A 19485-nucleotide genomic window follows, 5' to 3' on the forward strand; every position below is an offset into this window, starting at 1 on the left:
TATAATATGTAGAAGCATACTATGTTATACTGTAGACATATCCATGTTAATATAATAGGAAAGCTAAGATAGAAAATTTGAAAGATGTAAGCAAAGTTAAAAAGCAAATCACTCACGAGGTGTAAGAGGATAATTTAATACATTTTAAAGTTTAAATTATGTATTTACCATCCAACTCCTAACAATATTGCATTTCCTAATACCTTGGCAAACAACAGGAAGGAAAAGTATGGAAAAATAACCATGATATGATTTATAAATTAATTTCCTGGGTATTATCTTTATATTTCTAAAACCAAAGTCAGGCTAACAATAAAAATGTTTCCATTTAAGCAGATTTACAGGAAAAACTAATAATTCTTTCAGGTGCCTATGTTCAGAACTCTTCAAATGAACATCCTGTTTTTAAGTTCCCATTTATCATTTAAAATGCTACTGTGTTTAGTTAGGTACTATTTCAAGAAAATCTACAGAGCTAGATGCATTAAGAAACTCTACCTGCAGTCTATTCACTTTTTGCGCTTCTTTCAAAGATACAGCATGCCCTTTGTTTTCCTGTACCATCATCTGCACTTGATTCTTCAGATCCTTCACCTCCAGTTCCTTCTGATTAAATACTACTTCATCAGCAGCAAGCACACACTAGTGGGGAAAGAAGGCACAAGTGACATTCACCACGGAAAATAATCAAGAAACCCCATATGATAACACAAAAATGGTGATTTGATTATAGCTTGATGATGTCTCATAAATTTTTTTCATTTTCAACTTTTTCTGATTTCTTTCTAAGAAAGGCAGGAACAGTTGAGAGAACCTACCAATTGCTATAACACACAAATTCACTACCATGAAGACAGAAGATTTTCCTGATTTTTACTTCCTGTATATAAAAACTAGTTGTTTTGGTTCTAGAGTACCTTCGCTAAGATTTTTACAAGTTTGCTAGAACTGCTATGAGATTTTAATGTGGATCAAAGAGCTCACATTTTCCAAATTGACAAATAGGGTTATAAGAATACATTAGGGCATTTGAATGAAGCAGATTTGCTGATTTTGTACACTTTCATTATGAAGAGATATATTTTGAAGATGTCTAAAAATGATTAAACAGTTTTACTTTTTGGTTTCTAGTAAATTTGCCGATTTTTAAGTACATTCGGGATACGTAAATAATAAAGTAGTTTTCAAATTAAATAAACAGAAAATTATTTGTCGAGAGCCTCATTCCACATATTGGCTTGGCATTTTAAAAATCTCACTAAATAAGATGTTGGTGTGGATGCAGTGATCAGGGAACACTTCTACACTGCTAGTGGGAATGTAAACTAGTACAGCCACTGTGAAAAACAGTGTGGAGATTCCTTGAAGGACTAAAAGTAGAACTACCATTTGATCCAGCAATCCCACACTACTGGGTATCTACCCAGAAGAAAAGAAGTCATTATACAAAAAAGATACTTGCACACGCATGTTTCCAGCAGCACAATTTGCAATTGCAAAATTGTGGAACCAAACCAAATGCCTATCAATCAACGAATGGATAAAGAAACTGTGATATATATATATATATATATATACACATATATATATATATGTGTATATATATATACACATATATATATATGTATATATATATATACACATATATATATATGTGTATATATATATACACATATATATGTGTATATATATATACACATATATATATATGTGTATATATATATATACACATATATATATATGTATATATATATATACACATATATATGTATATATATATATACACATATATATATGTGTATATATATATACACATATATATATATGTATATATATATATACACGTGTATATACGTGTATATATATAAAACGTGTATATATACGTGTATATATATGTATATATCACAACTCCTATATAAACCAACTCCAACATTCAAGCTTCCAATTACCAGTACTTCCTATTCCACCAGTTTCTTATACTAATGAGGAAGGGCCTGCTCTACCTAGACAGTTATTACCTTTCAGAAAAAAAAAGAACTAAAAAAAGATTTAAGAAGTATTACCTTACCTGTTTTTATGCTACTATTTATTTATTCACTTATTTTTAGAGACAGGGTCTCACTCTGCCACCCAGGCTGGAGTGCAGTGGTGCAATCATAGCTCACTGCAGCCTTGAACTCCTGGGCTCAAGTAATCCTCCCACCTAAGCCTCCCGAGTAGGTGGGACCACAGGCGTATGCCACCATGCCTGGCTAGTTTTTTGATTTTTTGTAGAAACAGGGGTCTCATTTTGTTTCCCAGACTGGTTTCAAACTCCTGGGCTCAAAACGATCCTCCAGCCTCAGCCTCCCAAAGTACTGTGATTACAGGCATGAGCCACTGTGCTGGCTGAGACTAGTACATTTTAATGTATAGATCTTAATGTAACAAGATAGTTTCAAATCTCATATTTCAAGTAACTAGAAATTTCTGCTTGTTGAGTTTGGTGTAATAGGAAAGAAGAACATCCACAATTATCTGAAAAAATCAGTGAAATACTTCTCCCTTCAAACTATACAATTATGAGGCTGAATTTTCTTTACAATCTTCAACCAAAACATATTGCAACAAACTGAATACTGAAGCAGATAAGAAAATCCAACTGTCTGTTATTAGGTCAGATATTAAAGAGATTTGCAAAAATGTAAAGGAATTCTACTCTTACTAAAATGTTTTTGTGTGTTGGCCGGGTGCGGTGGCTCATGCCTATAATCCCAGCACTTTGGGAGGCCGAGGCGGGCGGATCATGAGGTCAAGAGATGGAGACCATCCTGGCCAACATGGTGAAACCCCGTCTCTACTAAAAATACAAAAATTAGCTGGGCATGGTGGCATGTGCCTATAGTCCCAGCTACTCAGGAGGCTGAGGCAGCAGAATTGCTTCAACCTGGGAGGCGGAGGTTGCAGTGAGCTGAGATCACACCACCACACTCCAGCCTGGCGAGAGAGCAAGATTCCATCTCAAAAAAAAAAAATTGTTAAGAGAATATTTTTCATTAAAAATGCCCTTTATATTAACATGGAATTGGGTTACTGTTAGTTTTGAATGAATAAATAGCTTAGATTTTTTCAGTTTTAATTCTAACACAGTAAATATCAATAGATATAACCCACATAAACAAAAGCTCTTTGAGGGATCTCACTTTAAAAGTGTAAAGAAGTCATCCTGTGATCAAAAAGTTTGAGAACTTGAGCACTGCTGTAACAGAGGATAATACAAATGCCTTCTTTATAATATTACATGTAAAAAGGCTTTGAGGAAATATGTCTAGCTAGATAGAGAAATAAGCTTAGAGCTTAAAAAAAAGGAAATATACTTAACTATATTTCCTTTTTAACTAAAAAGCTATCTTTTTAAGTTTTCCTATTTTGAAAAATGGACAGAACCATGGAAGCTGGGAACCATGTTGTCTCTGGAACAACTGAAGGACCATTCATTTGCTCACTAGCTTGCAAACTCCACCCAAGCAAGCAGTAACTAGGTGTGTCCTGTCCTCCACTATTCCCACGACATACAATCTTCACACAATAAACAGTTTCTGAATGAAAAGTGGGGAAATGTAAATCTGAACTCAATACACGTACATGTAACATGTATACATGTACATACCTACATTCCTTAAACATTAATAAATATGCTAATTTGTTGGTTTTTTTTAAAACCTATACTCCAAACACAAGAGAGGAAGTATTTTTTTCTTTCAAGAACTACTGACCGAGAGAGGGAGAAAAACTCAGTAAAAGATAACTTAAGTTTTATTTCCAAAACAAGTTTATTTTCAGTCTCTAAATTGACAACCAGGTCCAAAAAGTTCTATTTAATAAATATAACAAATTAAAATATACTTTAACCAAAGGAGAAAGGAGGAGGAGCCAAGAAGGGTATGAATTGTGAGAAGGAAGCAATAGGAAAGGGGAGGGTAGAAAGAACAAAGTAAGAGAGGCAAGTGGGATTCCATATATAAATCATTTTTTTAAAAAACCTAAAATTCCAAAATCACTCTTAGAATTTACTTGCCCAAATAAATTTAGTCCTTAAAAGAGTTATCCATAACAATGTCTAAATATGTTAACACATGTACCCCCAAAATATGTACATCTATTATGCATCAATAAAATAAATAAATAAATAAATAAATAAGTGATGTCTAAGTACCTGGCATTTCTTAAGCTCTCTCTTCAGCTGGAGAACTGTAACATGCTGTGGTCCTTCTTCCAGACTTGCAGTGCCTCCGATTCCTCGAAATGAGGTGAGGACAGCCTTCCTGACCTCTTGGATCATGTTAAACCACTCCTGCAGTTTGTGTTGCTGCTTTTCGTTTAGTCTGACAGTATCTTTTAGGTCAACCAGGAAGGTAAAGGCTTCTTCTACACAACATTGGTAACCCAGACATTCTCCTTGAAGCTGAGCTACTTGCTCCTCAAGAGAATGAATCCTATTTGTATCAGGACTCCCTTCTCGATTGATCTGGGTAGTTTGGCTGACACCAGCCTGCTGGCTTTGCAAAGCTTCTCGAAGCAATTTAATCTCAAATTCCATTTCATCTATACGGTCTGACTCGGGGCTGAAGTTTACAGTGGGTTTGTTTCTAATGTTCCGTGCTCTGTTGGCATATTTGAGAGAATTTAAGGACTCATCAAAATTCGAGGAGGAGGGGCTGACACATGTGATCATGACAGTCTTAGCACTGCCTCCCAGAGAATCTTTCAGAAGCCGGGTAATTTTAGCATCCCTATATGGAATATGTGAACTCTTCCTGCGTGGGTCCCCAAGAGCGCTTATTACATTTCCTAAAGCCAGCAATCCACTATTGATTTGAATGGATTCTTTGAACCGTTCACCAGTATTCCCCGTTTTGGTTACTCTTTCTGATCCTGCCAAATCCACAAAGTGGAACTTTGAGACAATATGCCGAGGGGAATACCATGATCCATCTTCAGCTGCCTCCATATTTTTATGAACTTGACAAATGCTGATTGTAAAAATTGCATGTGATCTGCTGGAGTGCTCATTCATTTGAGTGGTACCTGTATGTCTGGCTGCATTCCCCATCTCCAAAAGACTCATCACTTCATCTGCACTCTCCACATGGCATTCCTTGGCCCCAACAATCACTTAAAATAGTAATAACATGTTTTTAAGCCAAGTTTTCATCAAAACCTAGTATAGTTAACAGTTACCATTTGCTAAACAGCCTGGCCAAGATAGTCCCTTTTTTAAAAAGTCAACAGCATTTCAGATAATAATAATAACATCAGCAACATCATCAAATAATTTTAGATAATCTCCCAAAGAAACTATTTTAACAGACAGCACTTATTTTGATGTTTATATTCTAAAAGCTACAATTTTTTGAAAAAACAATCTAGTTTATCTTGAGTCATGAGTCACACTCAATTCCTTAAAATGACTGACAAAAGAAAAACCCTTCATTCCAGTCTTTTGATTTGTAAAGCCTAATAGATTAATCCTTTTTTTTTTCTTGAGACGGAGTCTCGGCCTGTTGCCCAGGCTAGAGTGCAGTGTCACAATCTTGGCTCACTGCAACCTCTACCTCGGGTTCAAGTGATTCTCCTGCCTTAGCCTCCTGAGTAGTTGGGATTACAAGCATGCGCTACCACACCTGGCTAATTTTTTTGTATTTTTAGTAGAGATGGGGTTTCACCACGTTGGACAGGCTGGTCTTGAACTCCTGAGCTCAGGTGATCCACCTGCCTTGGCCTCCCAAAGTGCTGGGATAACAGGTGTGAGCCACTGCACCTGGCCTAGATTAATCTTTTATAAATTAATCAAATACATAATTCAAAAAAGTTAATCAGTAGATTAGAAGAATTAATTAGTATCAATTAAAAGGCATTCGTTTTTTTTTTCAGTTTTGTTAATAATCAAGCCATCCTTAGTTTTTATGTTTTTTGGTATCATGAGGTCATAATCAATGAAGAGTAAAAAATTCAATACAAATAAAGTTGGTTATTCATTTTAAAAACAGGTATGGTTTACAAATAAAGTTGGTTATTCATTTTAAAAACAGGTATCTGTTTACCTTGCATCAGAGTGCAAGGTAAACAGATGAGATGGCAATTAAAAGAAAACACTTTGAACACCATAATGTACCATACTCAAAAAAGAAAAAAAAGTTTTTATTTCAATCGCAGAATGAACTAAAAATAACCTACATTTACTACCCGCATTATTTGTTTATATCCAAAAATATTTCTTTTTTTTTTTTTTCTTGAGATGGAGTCTCGCTCTGTCCCCAGGCTGGAGTGCAGTGGCGCAATCTCGGCTCACTGCAAGCTCCGCCTCCCGGGTTCACACCATTCTCCTGCCTCAGCCTCCTGAGTAGCTGGGACTACAGGCGCCCACCACCACACCTGGCTAATTTTTTGTATTTTTAGTAGAGACGGGGTTTCACTGTGTTAGCTAGGATGGTCTTGATCTCCTGACCTCGTGATCCACCTGCCTCGGCCTCCCAAAGTGCTGGGATTACAGGCGTGAGCCACCGCACCCGGCCTATATCCAAAAATATTTCAAAGAGAAGTAGGTGGACTTAGGAATTGAATCAGAGAAGAGAAGCTCCTGATTTCATGCTCAAATTATATTGCCATAATTCCTCTTTACTCAGATACTGTCACATCACTATTTCTTTAAAAAAAAAATCATTTCAGTTTCATTATTTCCATCATGACACTTTTTAAACAACCCAGTTCATTTAAAGTCCTGTAAGTCATAGTAAAACTTTCATTAAATTTTTCCAATGTTAGGCTATAAGTTAGCACTACGGTTCTCGAATCCAGATGCAAATCACCTGGAAGCTTTATAAAAAGAAAGTGCCAATGCCCAGGTACCATCTCAGACCAATTAAATCAGAATCCCTGTGAAGTAGGACCCAGAAATCAGTATTTTTAAAAAGCTTCCCACATGTACTAATTGTGTGGCAGCCAGCATGGACATCACTGCTTCACACAGAGATTCTAAAGAAATATGTCAAACAAATGCACTTTACTTGTGAGTGGGAAATTATATAAGACATACTGTAATTTAAGATCATTTGTAACATCCTTAAAAAATTTTTTCAGCATTGATATCAGATATGAAGTATTTTGATCAAGTTTATCAAGAGTGATGGTGAAGTGTATATACTTCTATCCTGCTTGATATTTTACAAAGAAGCATGTATTATTTTTGTAACTTTGATAAAAGATGAAAACATTCAATAATTGTATTCCATAAGATAAAGGAGCTCAAAACATCAGTCTGAATTCTATCCAGAAAAGATAAACTGTACTGAACTATCTAATAAGACCATAAGCTACCACATATAGTTTCTTCTTAAAAAACAAAAACAAATACAATTTCCTCAACCATGCAGGAATGCCAGGACAGGGCTATAAAGATGCAAGAATTTGCTGCCTCCTATAGCCTGCTATTTGAATGACTAAAGCCATCTTACTTTCCTAACTTTCCTAACTGCTAGGAAATTCCCTCCTCTGGCAGGTTCTCCAGGAAGGTTCTACTAAATATGGTTTTTAGGGGAAGAAGACATCCAAGAATAGGCCAGGCATGGTGGCTCACCCCTGTAATTCTAGCATTTTGGGAGGCCAAAGCAGGCAGATCTCTTGAGCCCAAGAGTTCAAGACCAGCCTGGGCAACATGGTGAAACCCCGTCTCTACAAAAAAATACAAAAATTAGCCAGGCGTGGTGGCGGGCGCCTGTTAGTCCCAGCTACTCAGGAGGCTGAGGTAGGAGGATCACTTGAGCTCATGAGGTTTAGGCTGCAGTGAGCTGTGATTATGCCACTGCACTCCAGCCTGGCTGACAGAGGTAAGACCCTGTCCCCCAAAAAAAAAAAAAAAAAAAGAATAGTCACTGCAATATTATTAATAATAGTTAAAACCTAGAAACAGCCTAAATGTCCAACAATGGAATATTAAATAACTATAAACACATTCATAAGACAAATTACCATATAAACATGAAGAGTCATAAGTATGAAAAATATTTAATCATATGTGAAAATATTCAAAATATAAATATTAAGTGAAATATAAAATGCAAAACTGTGTGTAGGGTTGCAAGTATACATTTTTAAAAAATTATATGGGCCAGGCACGGTGGCTCATGCCTGTAATCCCAGCACTTTGGGAGGCTGAGGTGGGAGGATCACGAGGTCAGGAGATCAAGACAATCCTGGCTAACACGGTGAAACCCTGTCTCTACTAAAAATACAAAAAATTAGCTGGACATGGTGGCGGGCGCCTGTAGTCCCAGCTACTCGGGAGGCTGAGGCAGGAGAATGGCGTGAACCCGGAAGGTGGAGCTTGCAGTGAGCCCAGATCGCGCCACTGCACTCCAGCCTGGGTGACAGAGCAAGACTCCATCTCAAAAATAAATAAATAAATAAATAAATAAATAATATGTACATAGAAAAATAATTCTGGAAGGAAACCCACCAAAAAGAGAAGTTGGTATTTCTAGGCACTAGGATTAAAGATAATCTTTTAACTTTCTTCCTTATACTTTCCTGTTTTCAAAATACTCTATGATGAACATGTTAGCTTTTAAACTAGAAAAGCATAAATTGTTATTCTTTAAAATATTTGCAGTTTGAGCCTCCCATTCTAACCTTCTCCCATTTCCAACAAATGGGTATTGGTTAATGAAATTAACAGGCTACTAATGCAGAAAGTCAGACCTTGAGGAACACACACACAAAAAAACAGCTAAATGTCAATATCAAAAAACAAAAATATAAACTCTCAACTTTAAAAAAAGAGGAAGAAGTATGTGTGCTGGGACAAAAATCAAAGAAAAGAAAGGCAAGTTCTGGGTCAACTTTGATAAACACTTAAAGCAAAAGCCACCTCCAATCTCACGGTAGAGCTGAGAGGAAGAAAGATACAAAAACAAATTTAGCCTATATCACAGTCTCATCTGAAGTCAGTCTAGAGGGAACAATGATAGGAAATCAGTATCTTGCATTACAAATCAATAACTTCACCTTACCAACCAGTCTGAACTACTTTTTCATCTGAGTGATTTAAGAGAGATTAACAGGCTGGGAGCAGTGGCTCACGCCTGTAATCCCAGCACTTTGGGAGGCTGAGGCAGGCAGATCACGAGGTCAGGAGTTCGAGACCAGCCTGACCAACATGGTGAAATCCCGTCTCTACTAAAAATACAAAAATTAGCCAGGCATGGTGGTGCACACCTGTAATACCAGCTACTCGGGAGGCTAAGGCAGGAGAATCACTTGAACCCAGGAGGTAGAGGTTGCAGTGAGCCAAGATCGCACCACTACACTCTAGCCTGGGTGATGGAGTGAGACTCCATCTCAAAAAAAAAAAAAAAAAGAGAGAGGGATTAATAATAAAGCTGTTCAATTTAAAAGTAAAAATAAATTCATTTTGCTTCTGCATCTGTTTTTAAAGATTCCTTGGAATATATCCAGAAACTTAATTAAAGCATTAAAGCATGTCTGTTTGCTATTGAAGGCAACTGATTAAGTGGGCTACTTTACCTGTGTTTCCTTTTTCATCTTCTCGGATGTGAAGATCCTTCATGGATGTCTCCAATTCTAGAAGATCTCTTAGGTCTTCCTTGTACACTTCTATATAAGATACTTTTACATTAAAGTCAATGCTAGGATGTTCAGAGATGCTTTGAAATATTTCTTGAATAGCTCGAGGAATGATACCCTTTTGGCCCTCCACAACTGAAGCTGAAAATTTAGAAAAAGAAAGCACATCTGGAACTTAAAACAAAAGAAAAGCTACAACCCCAAATTTATAGTTAATTTATTTTACTACATTTCTATATATTATAACTTTTTTTTTTGGCGGGGGGACAGAGTCTTGCTCTGTTGCCCAGGCTGGAGTGCAGTGGTGCAATCTCAGCTCACTGCAACCTCCGACTATCAAATTCAAGCAATTCTCCTGCCTCAGCCTCCTGAGTAGCTGGGATTACAGATGCCCACCACCAGGCTATTATAACTCTTTTAAACCACAACTATAAAATTAACAAGTAAAAGTTTTCACATGTATCCCCTTACCAAGAATTCATTCATGTATTCATTGAACAAATATTTATTTATTATCTACTATGTGCCAGGCACTTTTCTAGGACTCTGCAATCCACCAATAAACAAAACAGGGAGAAAAGAAATCCCTTCCCTGGTGAGATTCTGCTAAAGACAGACAATAGCAAAAAAGAATAACTGATAAGTGAATTATATGGCATATTAAAAAGCGTTAATTGTACCTGGAGGAAAAAAAATACGGCAGGGTAAGGGTACTAGAAGTGTAACTACCAGCCGAGAGATGCTTGCAACTTTAAATAGGAAGGTCATGGTGGGCATCATTCAGAAGGTGACATCTGAGAAAAGACTTGAAAGAGGCCGAGTGCGGTGGCTCACGCCTGTAATCCCAGACTTTGGGAGGCTAAGGCAGGCAGATCACTTGAGCCCAGGAGTTCAAGACCAGCTTGGGAAACATGGTGAAACCCTGTCCCCACTAAAAATACAAAAATTAGCTAGCTAGGTGTGGTGGCCCATGCCTGTAATCCCAAATATTTGGGTGGCTAAGGCAAGAGAACCACTTGAAGCTGGGAGGTGGAGGTTGCAGTGAGCTGAGACAGCGCCACTGCACTCCAGCCTGAGCGACAGAGGGAAACTGTCTCAAAAAAAAAAAAAAAAAAAAAAAGATTTAATAAGAAAATATATTTGAAAAGACCCAGGAATGAAACAGACATTAAGTGGTACAGGTGAATTTCAAAGCAGGTAGATATGGTAGAAATGTACATTTTAATATAAATGATAAAACTATATGGGGTGGCATTTTATTCCATAAATAGGCCATACTGTGGTGGCTCACACCTGTAATCCCAGCACATGGGGAGGCCGAGGTGGGTGGATCGCTTGAGCTAAGAAGTTTGAGACAAGCCTGGGCAACATGGCAAGACCCCTTGTCTACAAAAAATACAAAAAATTAGCTGGGCATCGTGTTGCATGCCTATGGTCTCAGCTGCTTAGGAGGCTGAGAAGCGAGGATTACTTGAGCCTGGGAGACAGAGGTTGCAGTAAGCCAGGAGACAGAGCCTAGGTGACAGAGCAAGACCCTTTCTCTAAACACATACATACATACATACACACATACATACATACATACACACATACATACGTACGTACGTACATACATAATCTTTCCCAATTCACTGTTCATTAAATACTAGATCCAGAGAGGTGGCCCTTGGCTCATAAAACATCATTCTACACAAAGGGCTTCCCCGGCCCAAAGCCACTCCACCTCTCGGATATTCACTACTACTAGTGGGAGCCACGTTATAAAAATGTTGGTGCTTTTAGATAATATATAATTTCTAAAGCAGAAAAGAGCTGTAAAAAGCAGGAAACTGACCCTAGGTAAGACCAATCTATTTCACAGTCCTTTGCACTAAAATATCTTTCTCTTTAGATCATTTATTATGGTCTTGGTGGAATCCCAATCACTGGAGCACAATTCATTTATGTTGGCAAGGATGCTTTTTTAAAAAAATTCTTGTATCATATTTCTTCACGTCACCAAGTTTATCTGTTCTGAGATTTCTGGATGGGGTGAAAAGGTGCAAGGAGCTTGAGAGTAGAAAGGGACAACAAGAAAAGACAGGGACGTAAGCCAGAGTTGATGGCGACAGAGAATGTGTGCAGAAGACAGGTGCAGAAAGGCCAGTTATGCCCAGGCCTAGACCCTCAGTTCAAGAATGAGGAAGGAAACATCTCTACACCTCTTCTCCTCCAGCACTATCTAAGCCCACAGCTTCTACAAACCAGAACACAGACCGGTACCATAACATCATGAGTAAACACTTATTTCTGCTCCCACTTGTTTCAAAAAGGAGTTAGAGCAGCTTTACAAATAGGCGTAGGAGGGACTCAAACAGATACTTCTACATCGGTGTTCACAGCAACATTATTTACAGGAGCTACAAGGGGGAAGCAAACCAAATGTCCATCAAAAGAAGAATGGATAAATAAAACACAGTATATACATACAATGGAATGTTCTTGGAAAAAGGAATGAAGTTCTGATAGGTGACATAACATGCTAAGAGAGAGAAGCTAGACACAGAAGGAAAAATACTGTATGATTTCACTTCTTTTTTTCTTTTCTTTTTCTTTTTTGAGACAGGGTCTCACTGTGTCACCCAGGCTGCAGTGCAGTGGCACAATCATGGCTCACTACAGCCTTGACCTCCCGGGCTCAGGCGATCCTCCCACCTCAGCCTCTGAAGTAGCTGGGACTACAGGCATGTGGCACCACATCAAGCTAATTTTTTTGTTGCTTTTGTAGAGACAAGCTCTCACTATGTTGCCCAGGAGTGCAGTGGTGCCATCTTGGCTCACTGCAACCTCCACCTCCTGGGTTCAAGCGATTCTCCTGCCTCAGCCTCCTGAGTAGCTGGCACTACAGGCGCCCACCACCACACACGGCTAATTTTTGTATTTTTAGTAGAGATGGGGTTTCACCATGTTGGCTAGGATGATCTCGATTTTCTGACCTCATGATCCACCCGCCTTGACCTCCCAAAGTGCTGAGCTTACAGGCGTGAGCCACCATGCCCGGCCCACTTTTATGTGTTTGGTTTTGTTTTGTTCTCTGAGACAGAGTCTTGCTCTGTTGCCCACACTGGAGTGCAGTGGCACGATCTCAGCTCACTGCAGCCTCTGCCTCCCAGGTTCAAGTGATTCTCCCGCCTCAGCCTCCAGTAGCTGGGATTACAGGCGCACACCATCACGTCTGACTGATTTTTTCGTATTTATAGTAGAGATGGGGTTTCACCATGTTGCTCAGGCTGATCTCAAACTCCTGAGCTCAGGTGATCCTCCCAAAGTACTGGGATTACAGAAGTGAGCCACCATGCCTGGCCTCCACTTACATGAAATACCTAGAATAGGCAAACTAAAAGAGACAGAAAGTAAATCAGGGATTATCAGAGAATGCGGGGAGAGCTATTGCTTAATGGGTACATAGCTTCTGTTTCGGTGATGAAAACTTTGGAAATACTGGTTATTATTGCATTAACAATTAGTATATTTGATGCTGCAGAACTCTACACTTGAAAGTAGTTAAAATGGTAAGTTTGGTGATCTTTATATTTATATGTACTTTATCACAATTGTAAAAATAGTAAAAAAAAAAAGTGTATGAGATAAATTTAAAATAAGTGGAGGGAAAAGCTGAGACTTTAAAAGTTTCTGTAGGCTAATTTAGAAAACTGCCCATCATTTTTAGCATTGTTCCATGGAAAATGTATTCCAAGCAACAAAGAGTTGACTTACAAATGAAACTTCAAAACAACTTGCTTCCAAGTCGAAGATTACCAAAGTTCTGGTTTTTGGCAACAATCGTCCTGAAAATCCGAGTTTCCATCAACTTTGATGGCTGCCTTTCCCCTAATTTAAGAGGCAAGACTGCCATCATGTGGCAAGTAAAGTAAGTTGTGGGTTTTCTTCTAATACAGTACAAAGGAAGATTCCCTTTTAAGAGCTTATAGGAACTAGCCTGTAGGAAATATCTAAACCTTTCAAACTCTAGTATAGATAAGCAATCTTGATTATCCAGAATAAATAATTGACCAGAAATAGTTCAGTTATTCCCCACATCTATAGATAACAAAGCACAATTTAAAAGATGTATCAAAAAGCTTAACTTCAAATATTTATAATAAAGCTCCAATATGTATCTTGATAATTTAAATATAAAATTTGCAATGTTAGTCTTATATTCCTGAAATAAACCATTTCCAAAAGAAAACCTGCAAAGTTTTATACCTCAACAACTCTCATTTAGCTATTATATGGTATTTAAAGAGTACACAAAAGTTTTTGGAAAAGGCTATACCTTGTAAAGGTAATTCCAACGTTCTGAAAAGCAGGAAAATGAATATTAGCTAAATAAGCATCATATTTAAAAATAAAGCCAGGCGTGGTGGTTCACGCCTGTAATCCCAGCACTTTGGGAGACTGAGGCAGGGCGGATCACTTGATCTCAGGTGTTCAAGACCAGCCTGGACAACATGGCAAAACCCTGTCTCTGCAAAAAATTAAAAAAAAAAAAATTAGTCGGGAGTGGTGATATGTCCCTGTAGTCCCAGATACTTAGGAGGCCAAGGTGGAAGAATCTCGTAAGCCCAGAAGGTTGAGGCTGCAGTGAGCTGTGATTGTGCCACTGCACTCCAGCCAGGGCGACAGAGCAAGGTCCTATCTGAAAGCAAAATCAAAAACAAAAAACAAAGTGAGACTGTCTCTACAAAAAGGTTTTTAAAATAAAGTAAAATACATTTTAAAATAAGAGAGTTTCATTCTGCCCTAGTGCCCAGCACGGTAACCTAGACACCGCAGATGCTCAATAAATATTCACTGGAGGGGGAAAAGAAAACATTATTTGCATGGTCAATAACCAAAAAGCTGACCCAGAATTGGTGTCCTATAGAGACATTCTGGGAAACAGAAAATGCTCACTAAAACATCAAAAAAATAAATCCAACTTTTTTTTTTTTTTTTTTTTTGAGACAGAGTCTTGGTCTGTTGCCCAGGCTGGAGTGCAGTGGCACGATCTTGGCTCACTGTAGCCTCCGCCTCCCAGCTTCAAGCGATTCTCTGCCTCAGCCTCCCAAGTAGCTGGGATTAGAGGCATGTGCCACGACGCCCAGCTAATTTTTGTATTTTTAGTAGAGACAGGGTTTCATCATGTTGACCAGGCTGGTCTCAAACTCCTGGCCTCAAGTGATCTGCCTGCCTCGGCCTCCCAAAGTGCTGGGATTACAGGCGTGAGCCACAACGCCTGGTCTGAAATGATATTTTACGTTGTTAAATGCAAAAAGAAAGTTACAGAATCACAGGTATAATATCTCATTAAACAAACAAAAACCCAAAAAACTACACAAGTGAGTAATATGCATCAAACTTATTTCTTTGGGGTGAGAGGAGCTGTCACTTGTTTAATTTCTTATGCATCACCTGCAATCCTTCTTATAATAAATATTTCTTTAATTTAAAAAAAGTAGAAAGAAAACACCATCCAAAATGTTCTTAATGGTCCTCTATTTCTTCTGATAGAGGGAACTTTAGAGCAATTAAAATATGTTAGGACAATAGATAACTTCAATAACTTTTTCCCTTACAAAATTAAAATAGTACTCATGGTCTCTTAATTAAAAAAAAAAAGATAGCTATAATTAAGTCACCAGCTTCTGAACATTTATAACTCCTATTGGTATAAAGCACATAATGGATCATTAGGATTATAAAACATTTGCCAATCAAAAAAAAAAAACCCTACAATCCTAAAGAAAAGCCACAATTTATACTAGAAAAACTGAATTCTTTTTATTGTAAGATGCTGAAACAATCTAGTATCTGTGATCTCCTAATCCTGCAGAATATACAGATTTTTTTCTTTTAGTTGGAGAGTATTGGCTTCTTAAGGCTCCTCCATTTTAATCTTTGGAATAAAGATTTCCTGAAACTACACAACCACCCTCTGAGCCACCTCCCATCCATGCATTTAATGAGAGAAGTTTCTTTTTTAAAATTTTTTATTTTTTTATTGTTTCAGCTCATATCTGAACAGCTAGAGAAAAGTTTCTGAAAGCCATATATTTTACATTTGTGAAATATGAAAATAGAAAAATATTGAGAGCCACTATTCATACAGAGAATACTAACTAAAACTTTAGACAATGATGCATATGTGCACTACTCAAAAGTTTGTTTTTAGTGGAAAAATATAAATACAGTAAACAATCTTAACAGAGGACTTGGCTGTCAATTCCCCCACTCTATTACCAGACACTTAACTAAAATGATTTCCAAGGTTCCCTTCAGCTCTATATGAGATCCTATGATTCCATCTTTTCCAAACTATAATTATAAGCAGGAGAAATTATGTCCTAAAATGTTCAGAATTTAAAAAAGAAATCTGGCTAGAATATGAAAAAGAAAAGATACTTTACATAATAAATTTTTCCTACGGTCCCTAAGTCCTGATTGCAGGACTCTTAATATTTACAACTGGCTTGTTAAAGAATGCAAAATCTAATCATGTTAACTCATTTATCTCTATTTTAAATTCTGTTCAAAATAACAAGGGCTGACCACTGAAAACTATTTTAAACTTCTTTCCTCAAGCAAATATAATCCTAAGTTAGATTGCTTAATGAAACTTCAATATTTAAAAACGAATCTTTCAAAGATGATGATCTTATGATCACATTTGATTACATGATTCATTCCTTCACTATTCAATCAATATGCTAAATACCTACCACGTGTCAGGTATTGGTCATATTTTAGCTTCTTTCTAGCGTCACAAATAAAAGTCAAAGAGTATGAGAATCTTACCAATATGGCCCCCTCCAATGGTGTATGTCTTCCCAGATCCAGTTTGTCCATAGGCAAAAACAGTTGCATTATAGCCCTCAATGAGTGACAACACTAGGGGCTTTATACATGTGTTATAAACTTCATCTTGAGTGGAATTTTTGCCAAAAACAAAATCAAAAGTGAAGACTCTATCTCTCCCAATGATAACTTGCTGGCTGTTTGGAATAACTCTCACACAAACTTGATGATTATGAAGAACTTCTTTGCAAAGCAGAGGTCTAATTCTTACAGCAACTTTTACTGGTATTTCTTCCATGGCAACTTAGATTTTACTAAATAGATTTTCTATTTAATGTTCAGTATCTAGTGTGAGAGACTTCCATCTTATGTAAGATCTGGATTCCTGTGTATCAAAAATAAAAAGCAAATTTTAATTACTGATTCCTTGTATCCCAATAAACTAACCACCTTCTAAAGCAAAGTCAATTACAACAGGTTTTGTTCCAATACAACATAGTTACAAAGAGTAAACCTGTCTTGTAAAATACATCCTAAATTTGTAGACAAAATAGCATGTCTTGGGTTTGCTTCAAAATAATCTAGGTGTGGAGTCCATGAGTTGATAAATGATGAAGCTAGGTGGTAAGTACATGGGATTCCATTGGGCGTTTATTTCTACAGTAATAATGTTTCCCAGTTCATTAATCTAAATATTAAATAACCAGGGAGTTAGAAAATTAACGCAAGGAGATAAGTAAGGAACTGTACACACGTATTTTTGTTTGTTTTTTGAGATGGAGTCTAGGCTGGAACGCAGTGGTGAGATCTCGGCTCTCTGCAACCTCTGCCTACCAGGTTCAAGTGATTCTCCTGCCTCAGGCCTCTCGAGTAGCTGGGGTTACGGGCGCCCGCCACCACACCCGGCTAATTTTTGTATTTTTAGTAGAGACAGGGTTTCACCATATTGGCCAGGCTGGTCTCAAACTCCGAACCTCAGGTGACCCGCCCGCCTCGGCCTCCCAAGTGCCGGGATTACAGGCGTGAGCCACCTTGCCCAGCCTGTACATGTGTTAAAAACAAACATTAGTACTAGATTTTATAGCTATGCATTGAAAAATAGCATCTCCTCTTTGCCACAATTATTAGAAATAAATCCATGAAAACAGTTTTAAGAATTTCAATAAGTCAACATAAATTTAAAACTAAATTTTTATTCAAAAATAATCAAAACTAACAGAAAAACTGCTTTTTCTACTTCTAAATATTATGTTGTACTTATTTCTGAAGATCTCTGCTAGAATTAATACATTAAAAATTAAATTGTTGGCTGTAGTTTCCTGGCTAAAAATATATATAAACAAATAATTGGTAACTACATTTACAATGAACACTTTCTTTTTTTTTTTTTTTTTTGAGACGGAGTCTCGCTCTGTCGCCCAGGCTGGAGTGCAGTGGTGCGATCTGGGCTCACTGCAAGCTCCACCTCCCGGGTTCACGCCATTCTCCTGCCTCAGCCTCCGGAGTAGCTGGGACTACAGGCACCCGCCACTATGCCTGGCTAATTTTTTCTATTTTTAGTAGACATGGGGTTTCGCCGTGTTAGCCAGGACAGTCTCGATCTCCTGACCTCGTGATGCGCCTGTCTTGGCCTCCCAAAGGGCTGGGATTACAGGCGTGAGCCACCGCGCCCGGCAAAACACTCGTTTTTTTTTTTAAATATATATATTTTATTATACTTTAAGTTCTAGGGTACATGTGCACAACGTGCAGGTTTGTTACATATGTATACATGTGCCATGTTGGTGTGCTGCACCCATTAACTTGTCATTTACATTAGGTATATCTCCTAATGCTATCCCTCCCCCCTTCCCCCACCCCACAACAGGCCCCGATGTGTGATGTTCCCCTTCCTGTGGCAGAACACTCTTAAAAATAAATGTAAAAAACAATTCCATTTACAATAGCATCAAAAAGAATAAAATACTTAGAAATAAATTTAACAAAAGATGTGTAAAACATATAGTCTGAAAACTATAAAATACTGTTAGAAGAAAGCACAAGATGTAAATGAAAAAACATCTCATGTTTATGAATTGAAAGATATATTAATATGTCAGTATTCCCCAAATTATCTACAGACTCAATGCAATACCTATCAAAATCTCAGCTGACTTAGTTGCAGAAATTGACAAGCTGATCCTATAATCACACAAAAACTCAAGAGACACAGAATAACCAAAACAATATTGAAAAAGAACAAAGTAAGAGGACTCACATTTCCCTAATTTCAAAACCAAACAACAGTAATCATGATAGTGTGGTACTGGCATAAAGACAGACATATAGATCAACAGAATAGAATTGAGAATCCAGAAATAAACCCTCACATTCATGGGCAAGTGATTTTCAACAAAGGTGCCGAGACAATTCAACTGAAGTATAAGAATACTCTTTTCAACAAATGGCACTGGGACAATGGATAAAATAATGAAGTTGGACTCCCTACCTCATATCATATACAAAAGTTAACCAAAAATGGACCATAGACCTAAACATAAGAAGTAAAACTACAAAACTCTTAAAAGACAGGAGTAACTGTTTATGACCTTGAATTTGGCAATAATTTCTCAGATATGACACCAAAAGCAATAAAATAAAAAATACCAATTTGAACATTACACATTGTATACATGTACTGAAAAACCACACTGTACCCCATAAATATGTACAATGATTGTGTCAAACAAAAATAATAATAAAAACAAAAAATAAAGATGAAGTATAGATTAAAAAATAAGTAAGACCCAGCCTGGGCAACATAGTGAGACGCCATGTCTACAAAGAAATTTTTTTTTTCAATCAGCTCAGCATGGTAGTACGCACCTGTGGTCTCAGCTACTTGGGAAGCTAAGGCGGGAGATTGGCTTGAACCCAGCAGCCAGAGGTTACAGTGAGCTGTATCTGCACCACTGCACTATAACGTGGACAACACTATAACGTGGACAGCAGAGCAAGAACTTGTCTCAAAGAGAGAGAGAAAGAGAGAACGAGAGAAATGGGGGG

General features: G+C 37.5%; 1 protein-coding gene across 8 annotated transcripts in view; it reads right to left on the minus strand.

Annotated features, from left to right (window-relative positions):
• KIF27 (kinesin family member 27) overlaps window positions 1-19485 on the minus strand; it is an 86927-nt gene that overhangs the window by 63409 nt on the left and 4033 nt on the right. For 7 of the 8 annotated variants that reach the window (XM_031014679.3, XM_055350843.2, XM_055350842.2 and 4 more), the window contains 4 exons: window positions 16441-16825; window positions 9562-9762; window positions 4196-5154; window positions 499-642 (listed from right to left, as the gene is read on the minus strand). In XM_031014679.3, the coding sequence (XP_030870539.2) occupies window positions 499-642; window positions 4196-5154; window positions 9562-9762; window positions 16441-16738 (1602 nt within the window). In that variant the 5' untranslated portion in view covers window positions 16739-16825. Of the gene's footprint in view, window positions 1-498; window positions 643-4195; window positions 5155-9561; window positions 9763-16440; window positions 16826-19485 lie in introns of those variants that run through there. The other variant, XM_031014684.3, reaches the window with a different exon arrangement.

The sequence above is a fragment of the Gorilla gorilla genome, chromosome 13 (assembly GCF_029281585.2).
Source record: "Gorilla gorilla gorilla isolate KB3781 chromosome 13, NHGRI_mGorGor1-v2.1_pri, whole genome shotgun sequence".
NCBI classification, from domain to species: Eukaryota; Metazoa; Chordata; class Mammalia; order Primates; family Hominidae; genus Gorilla; species Gorilla gorilla.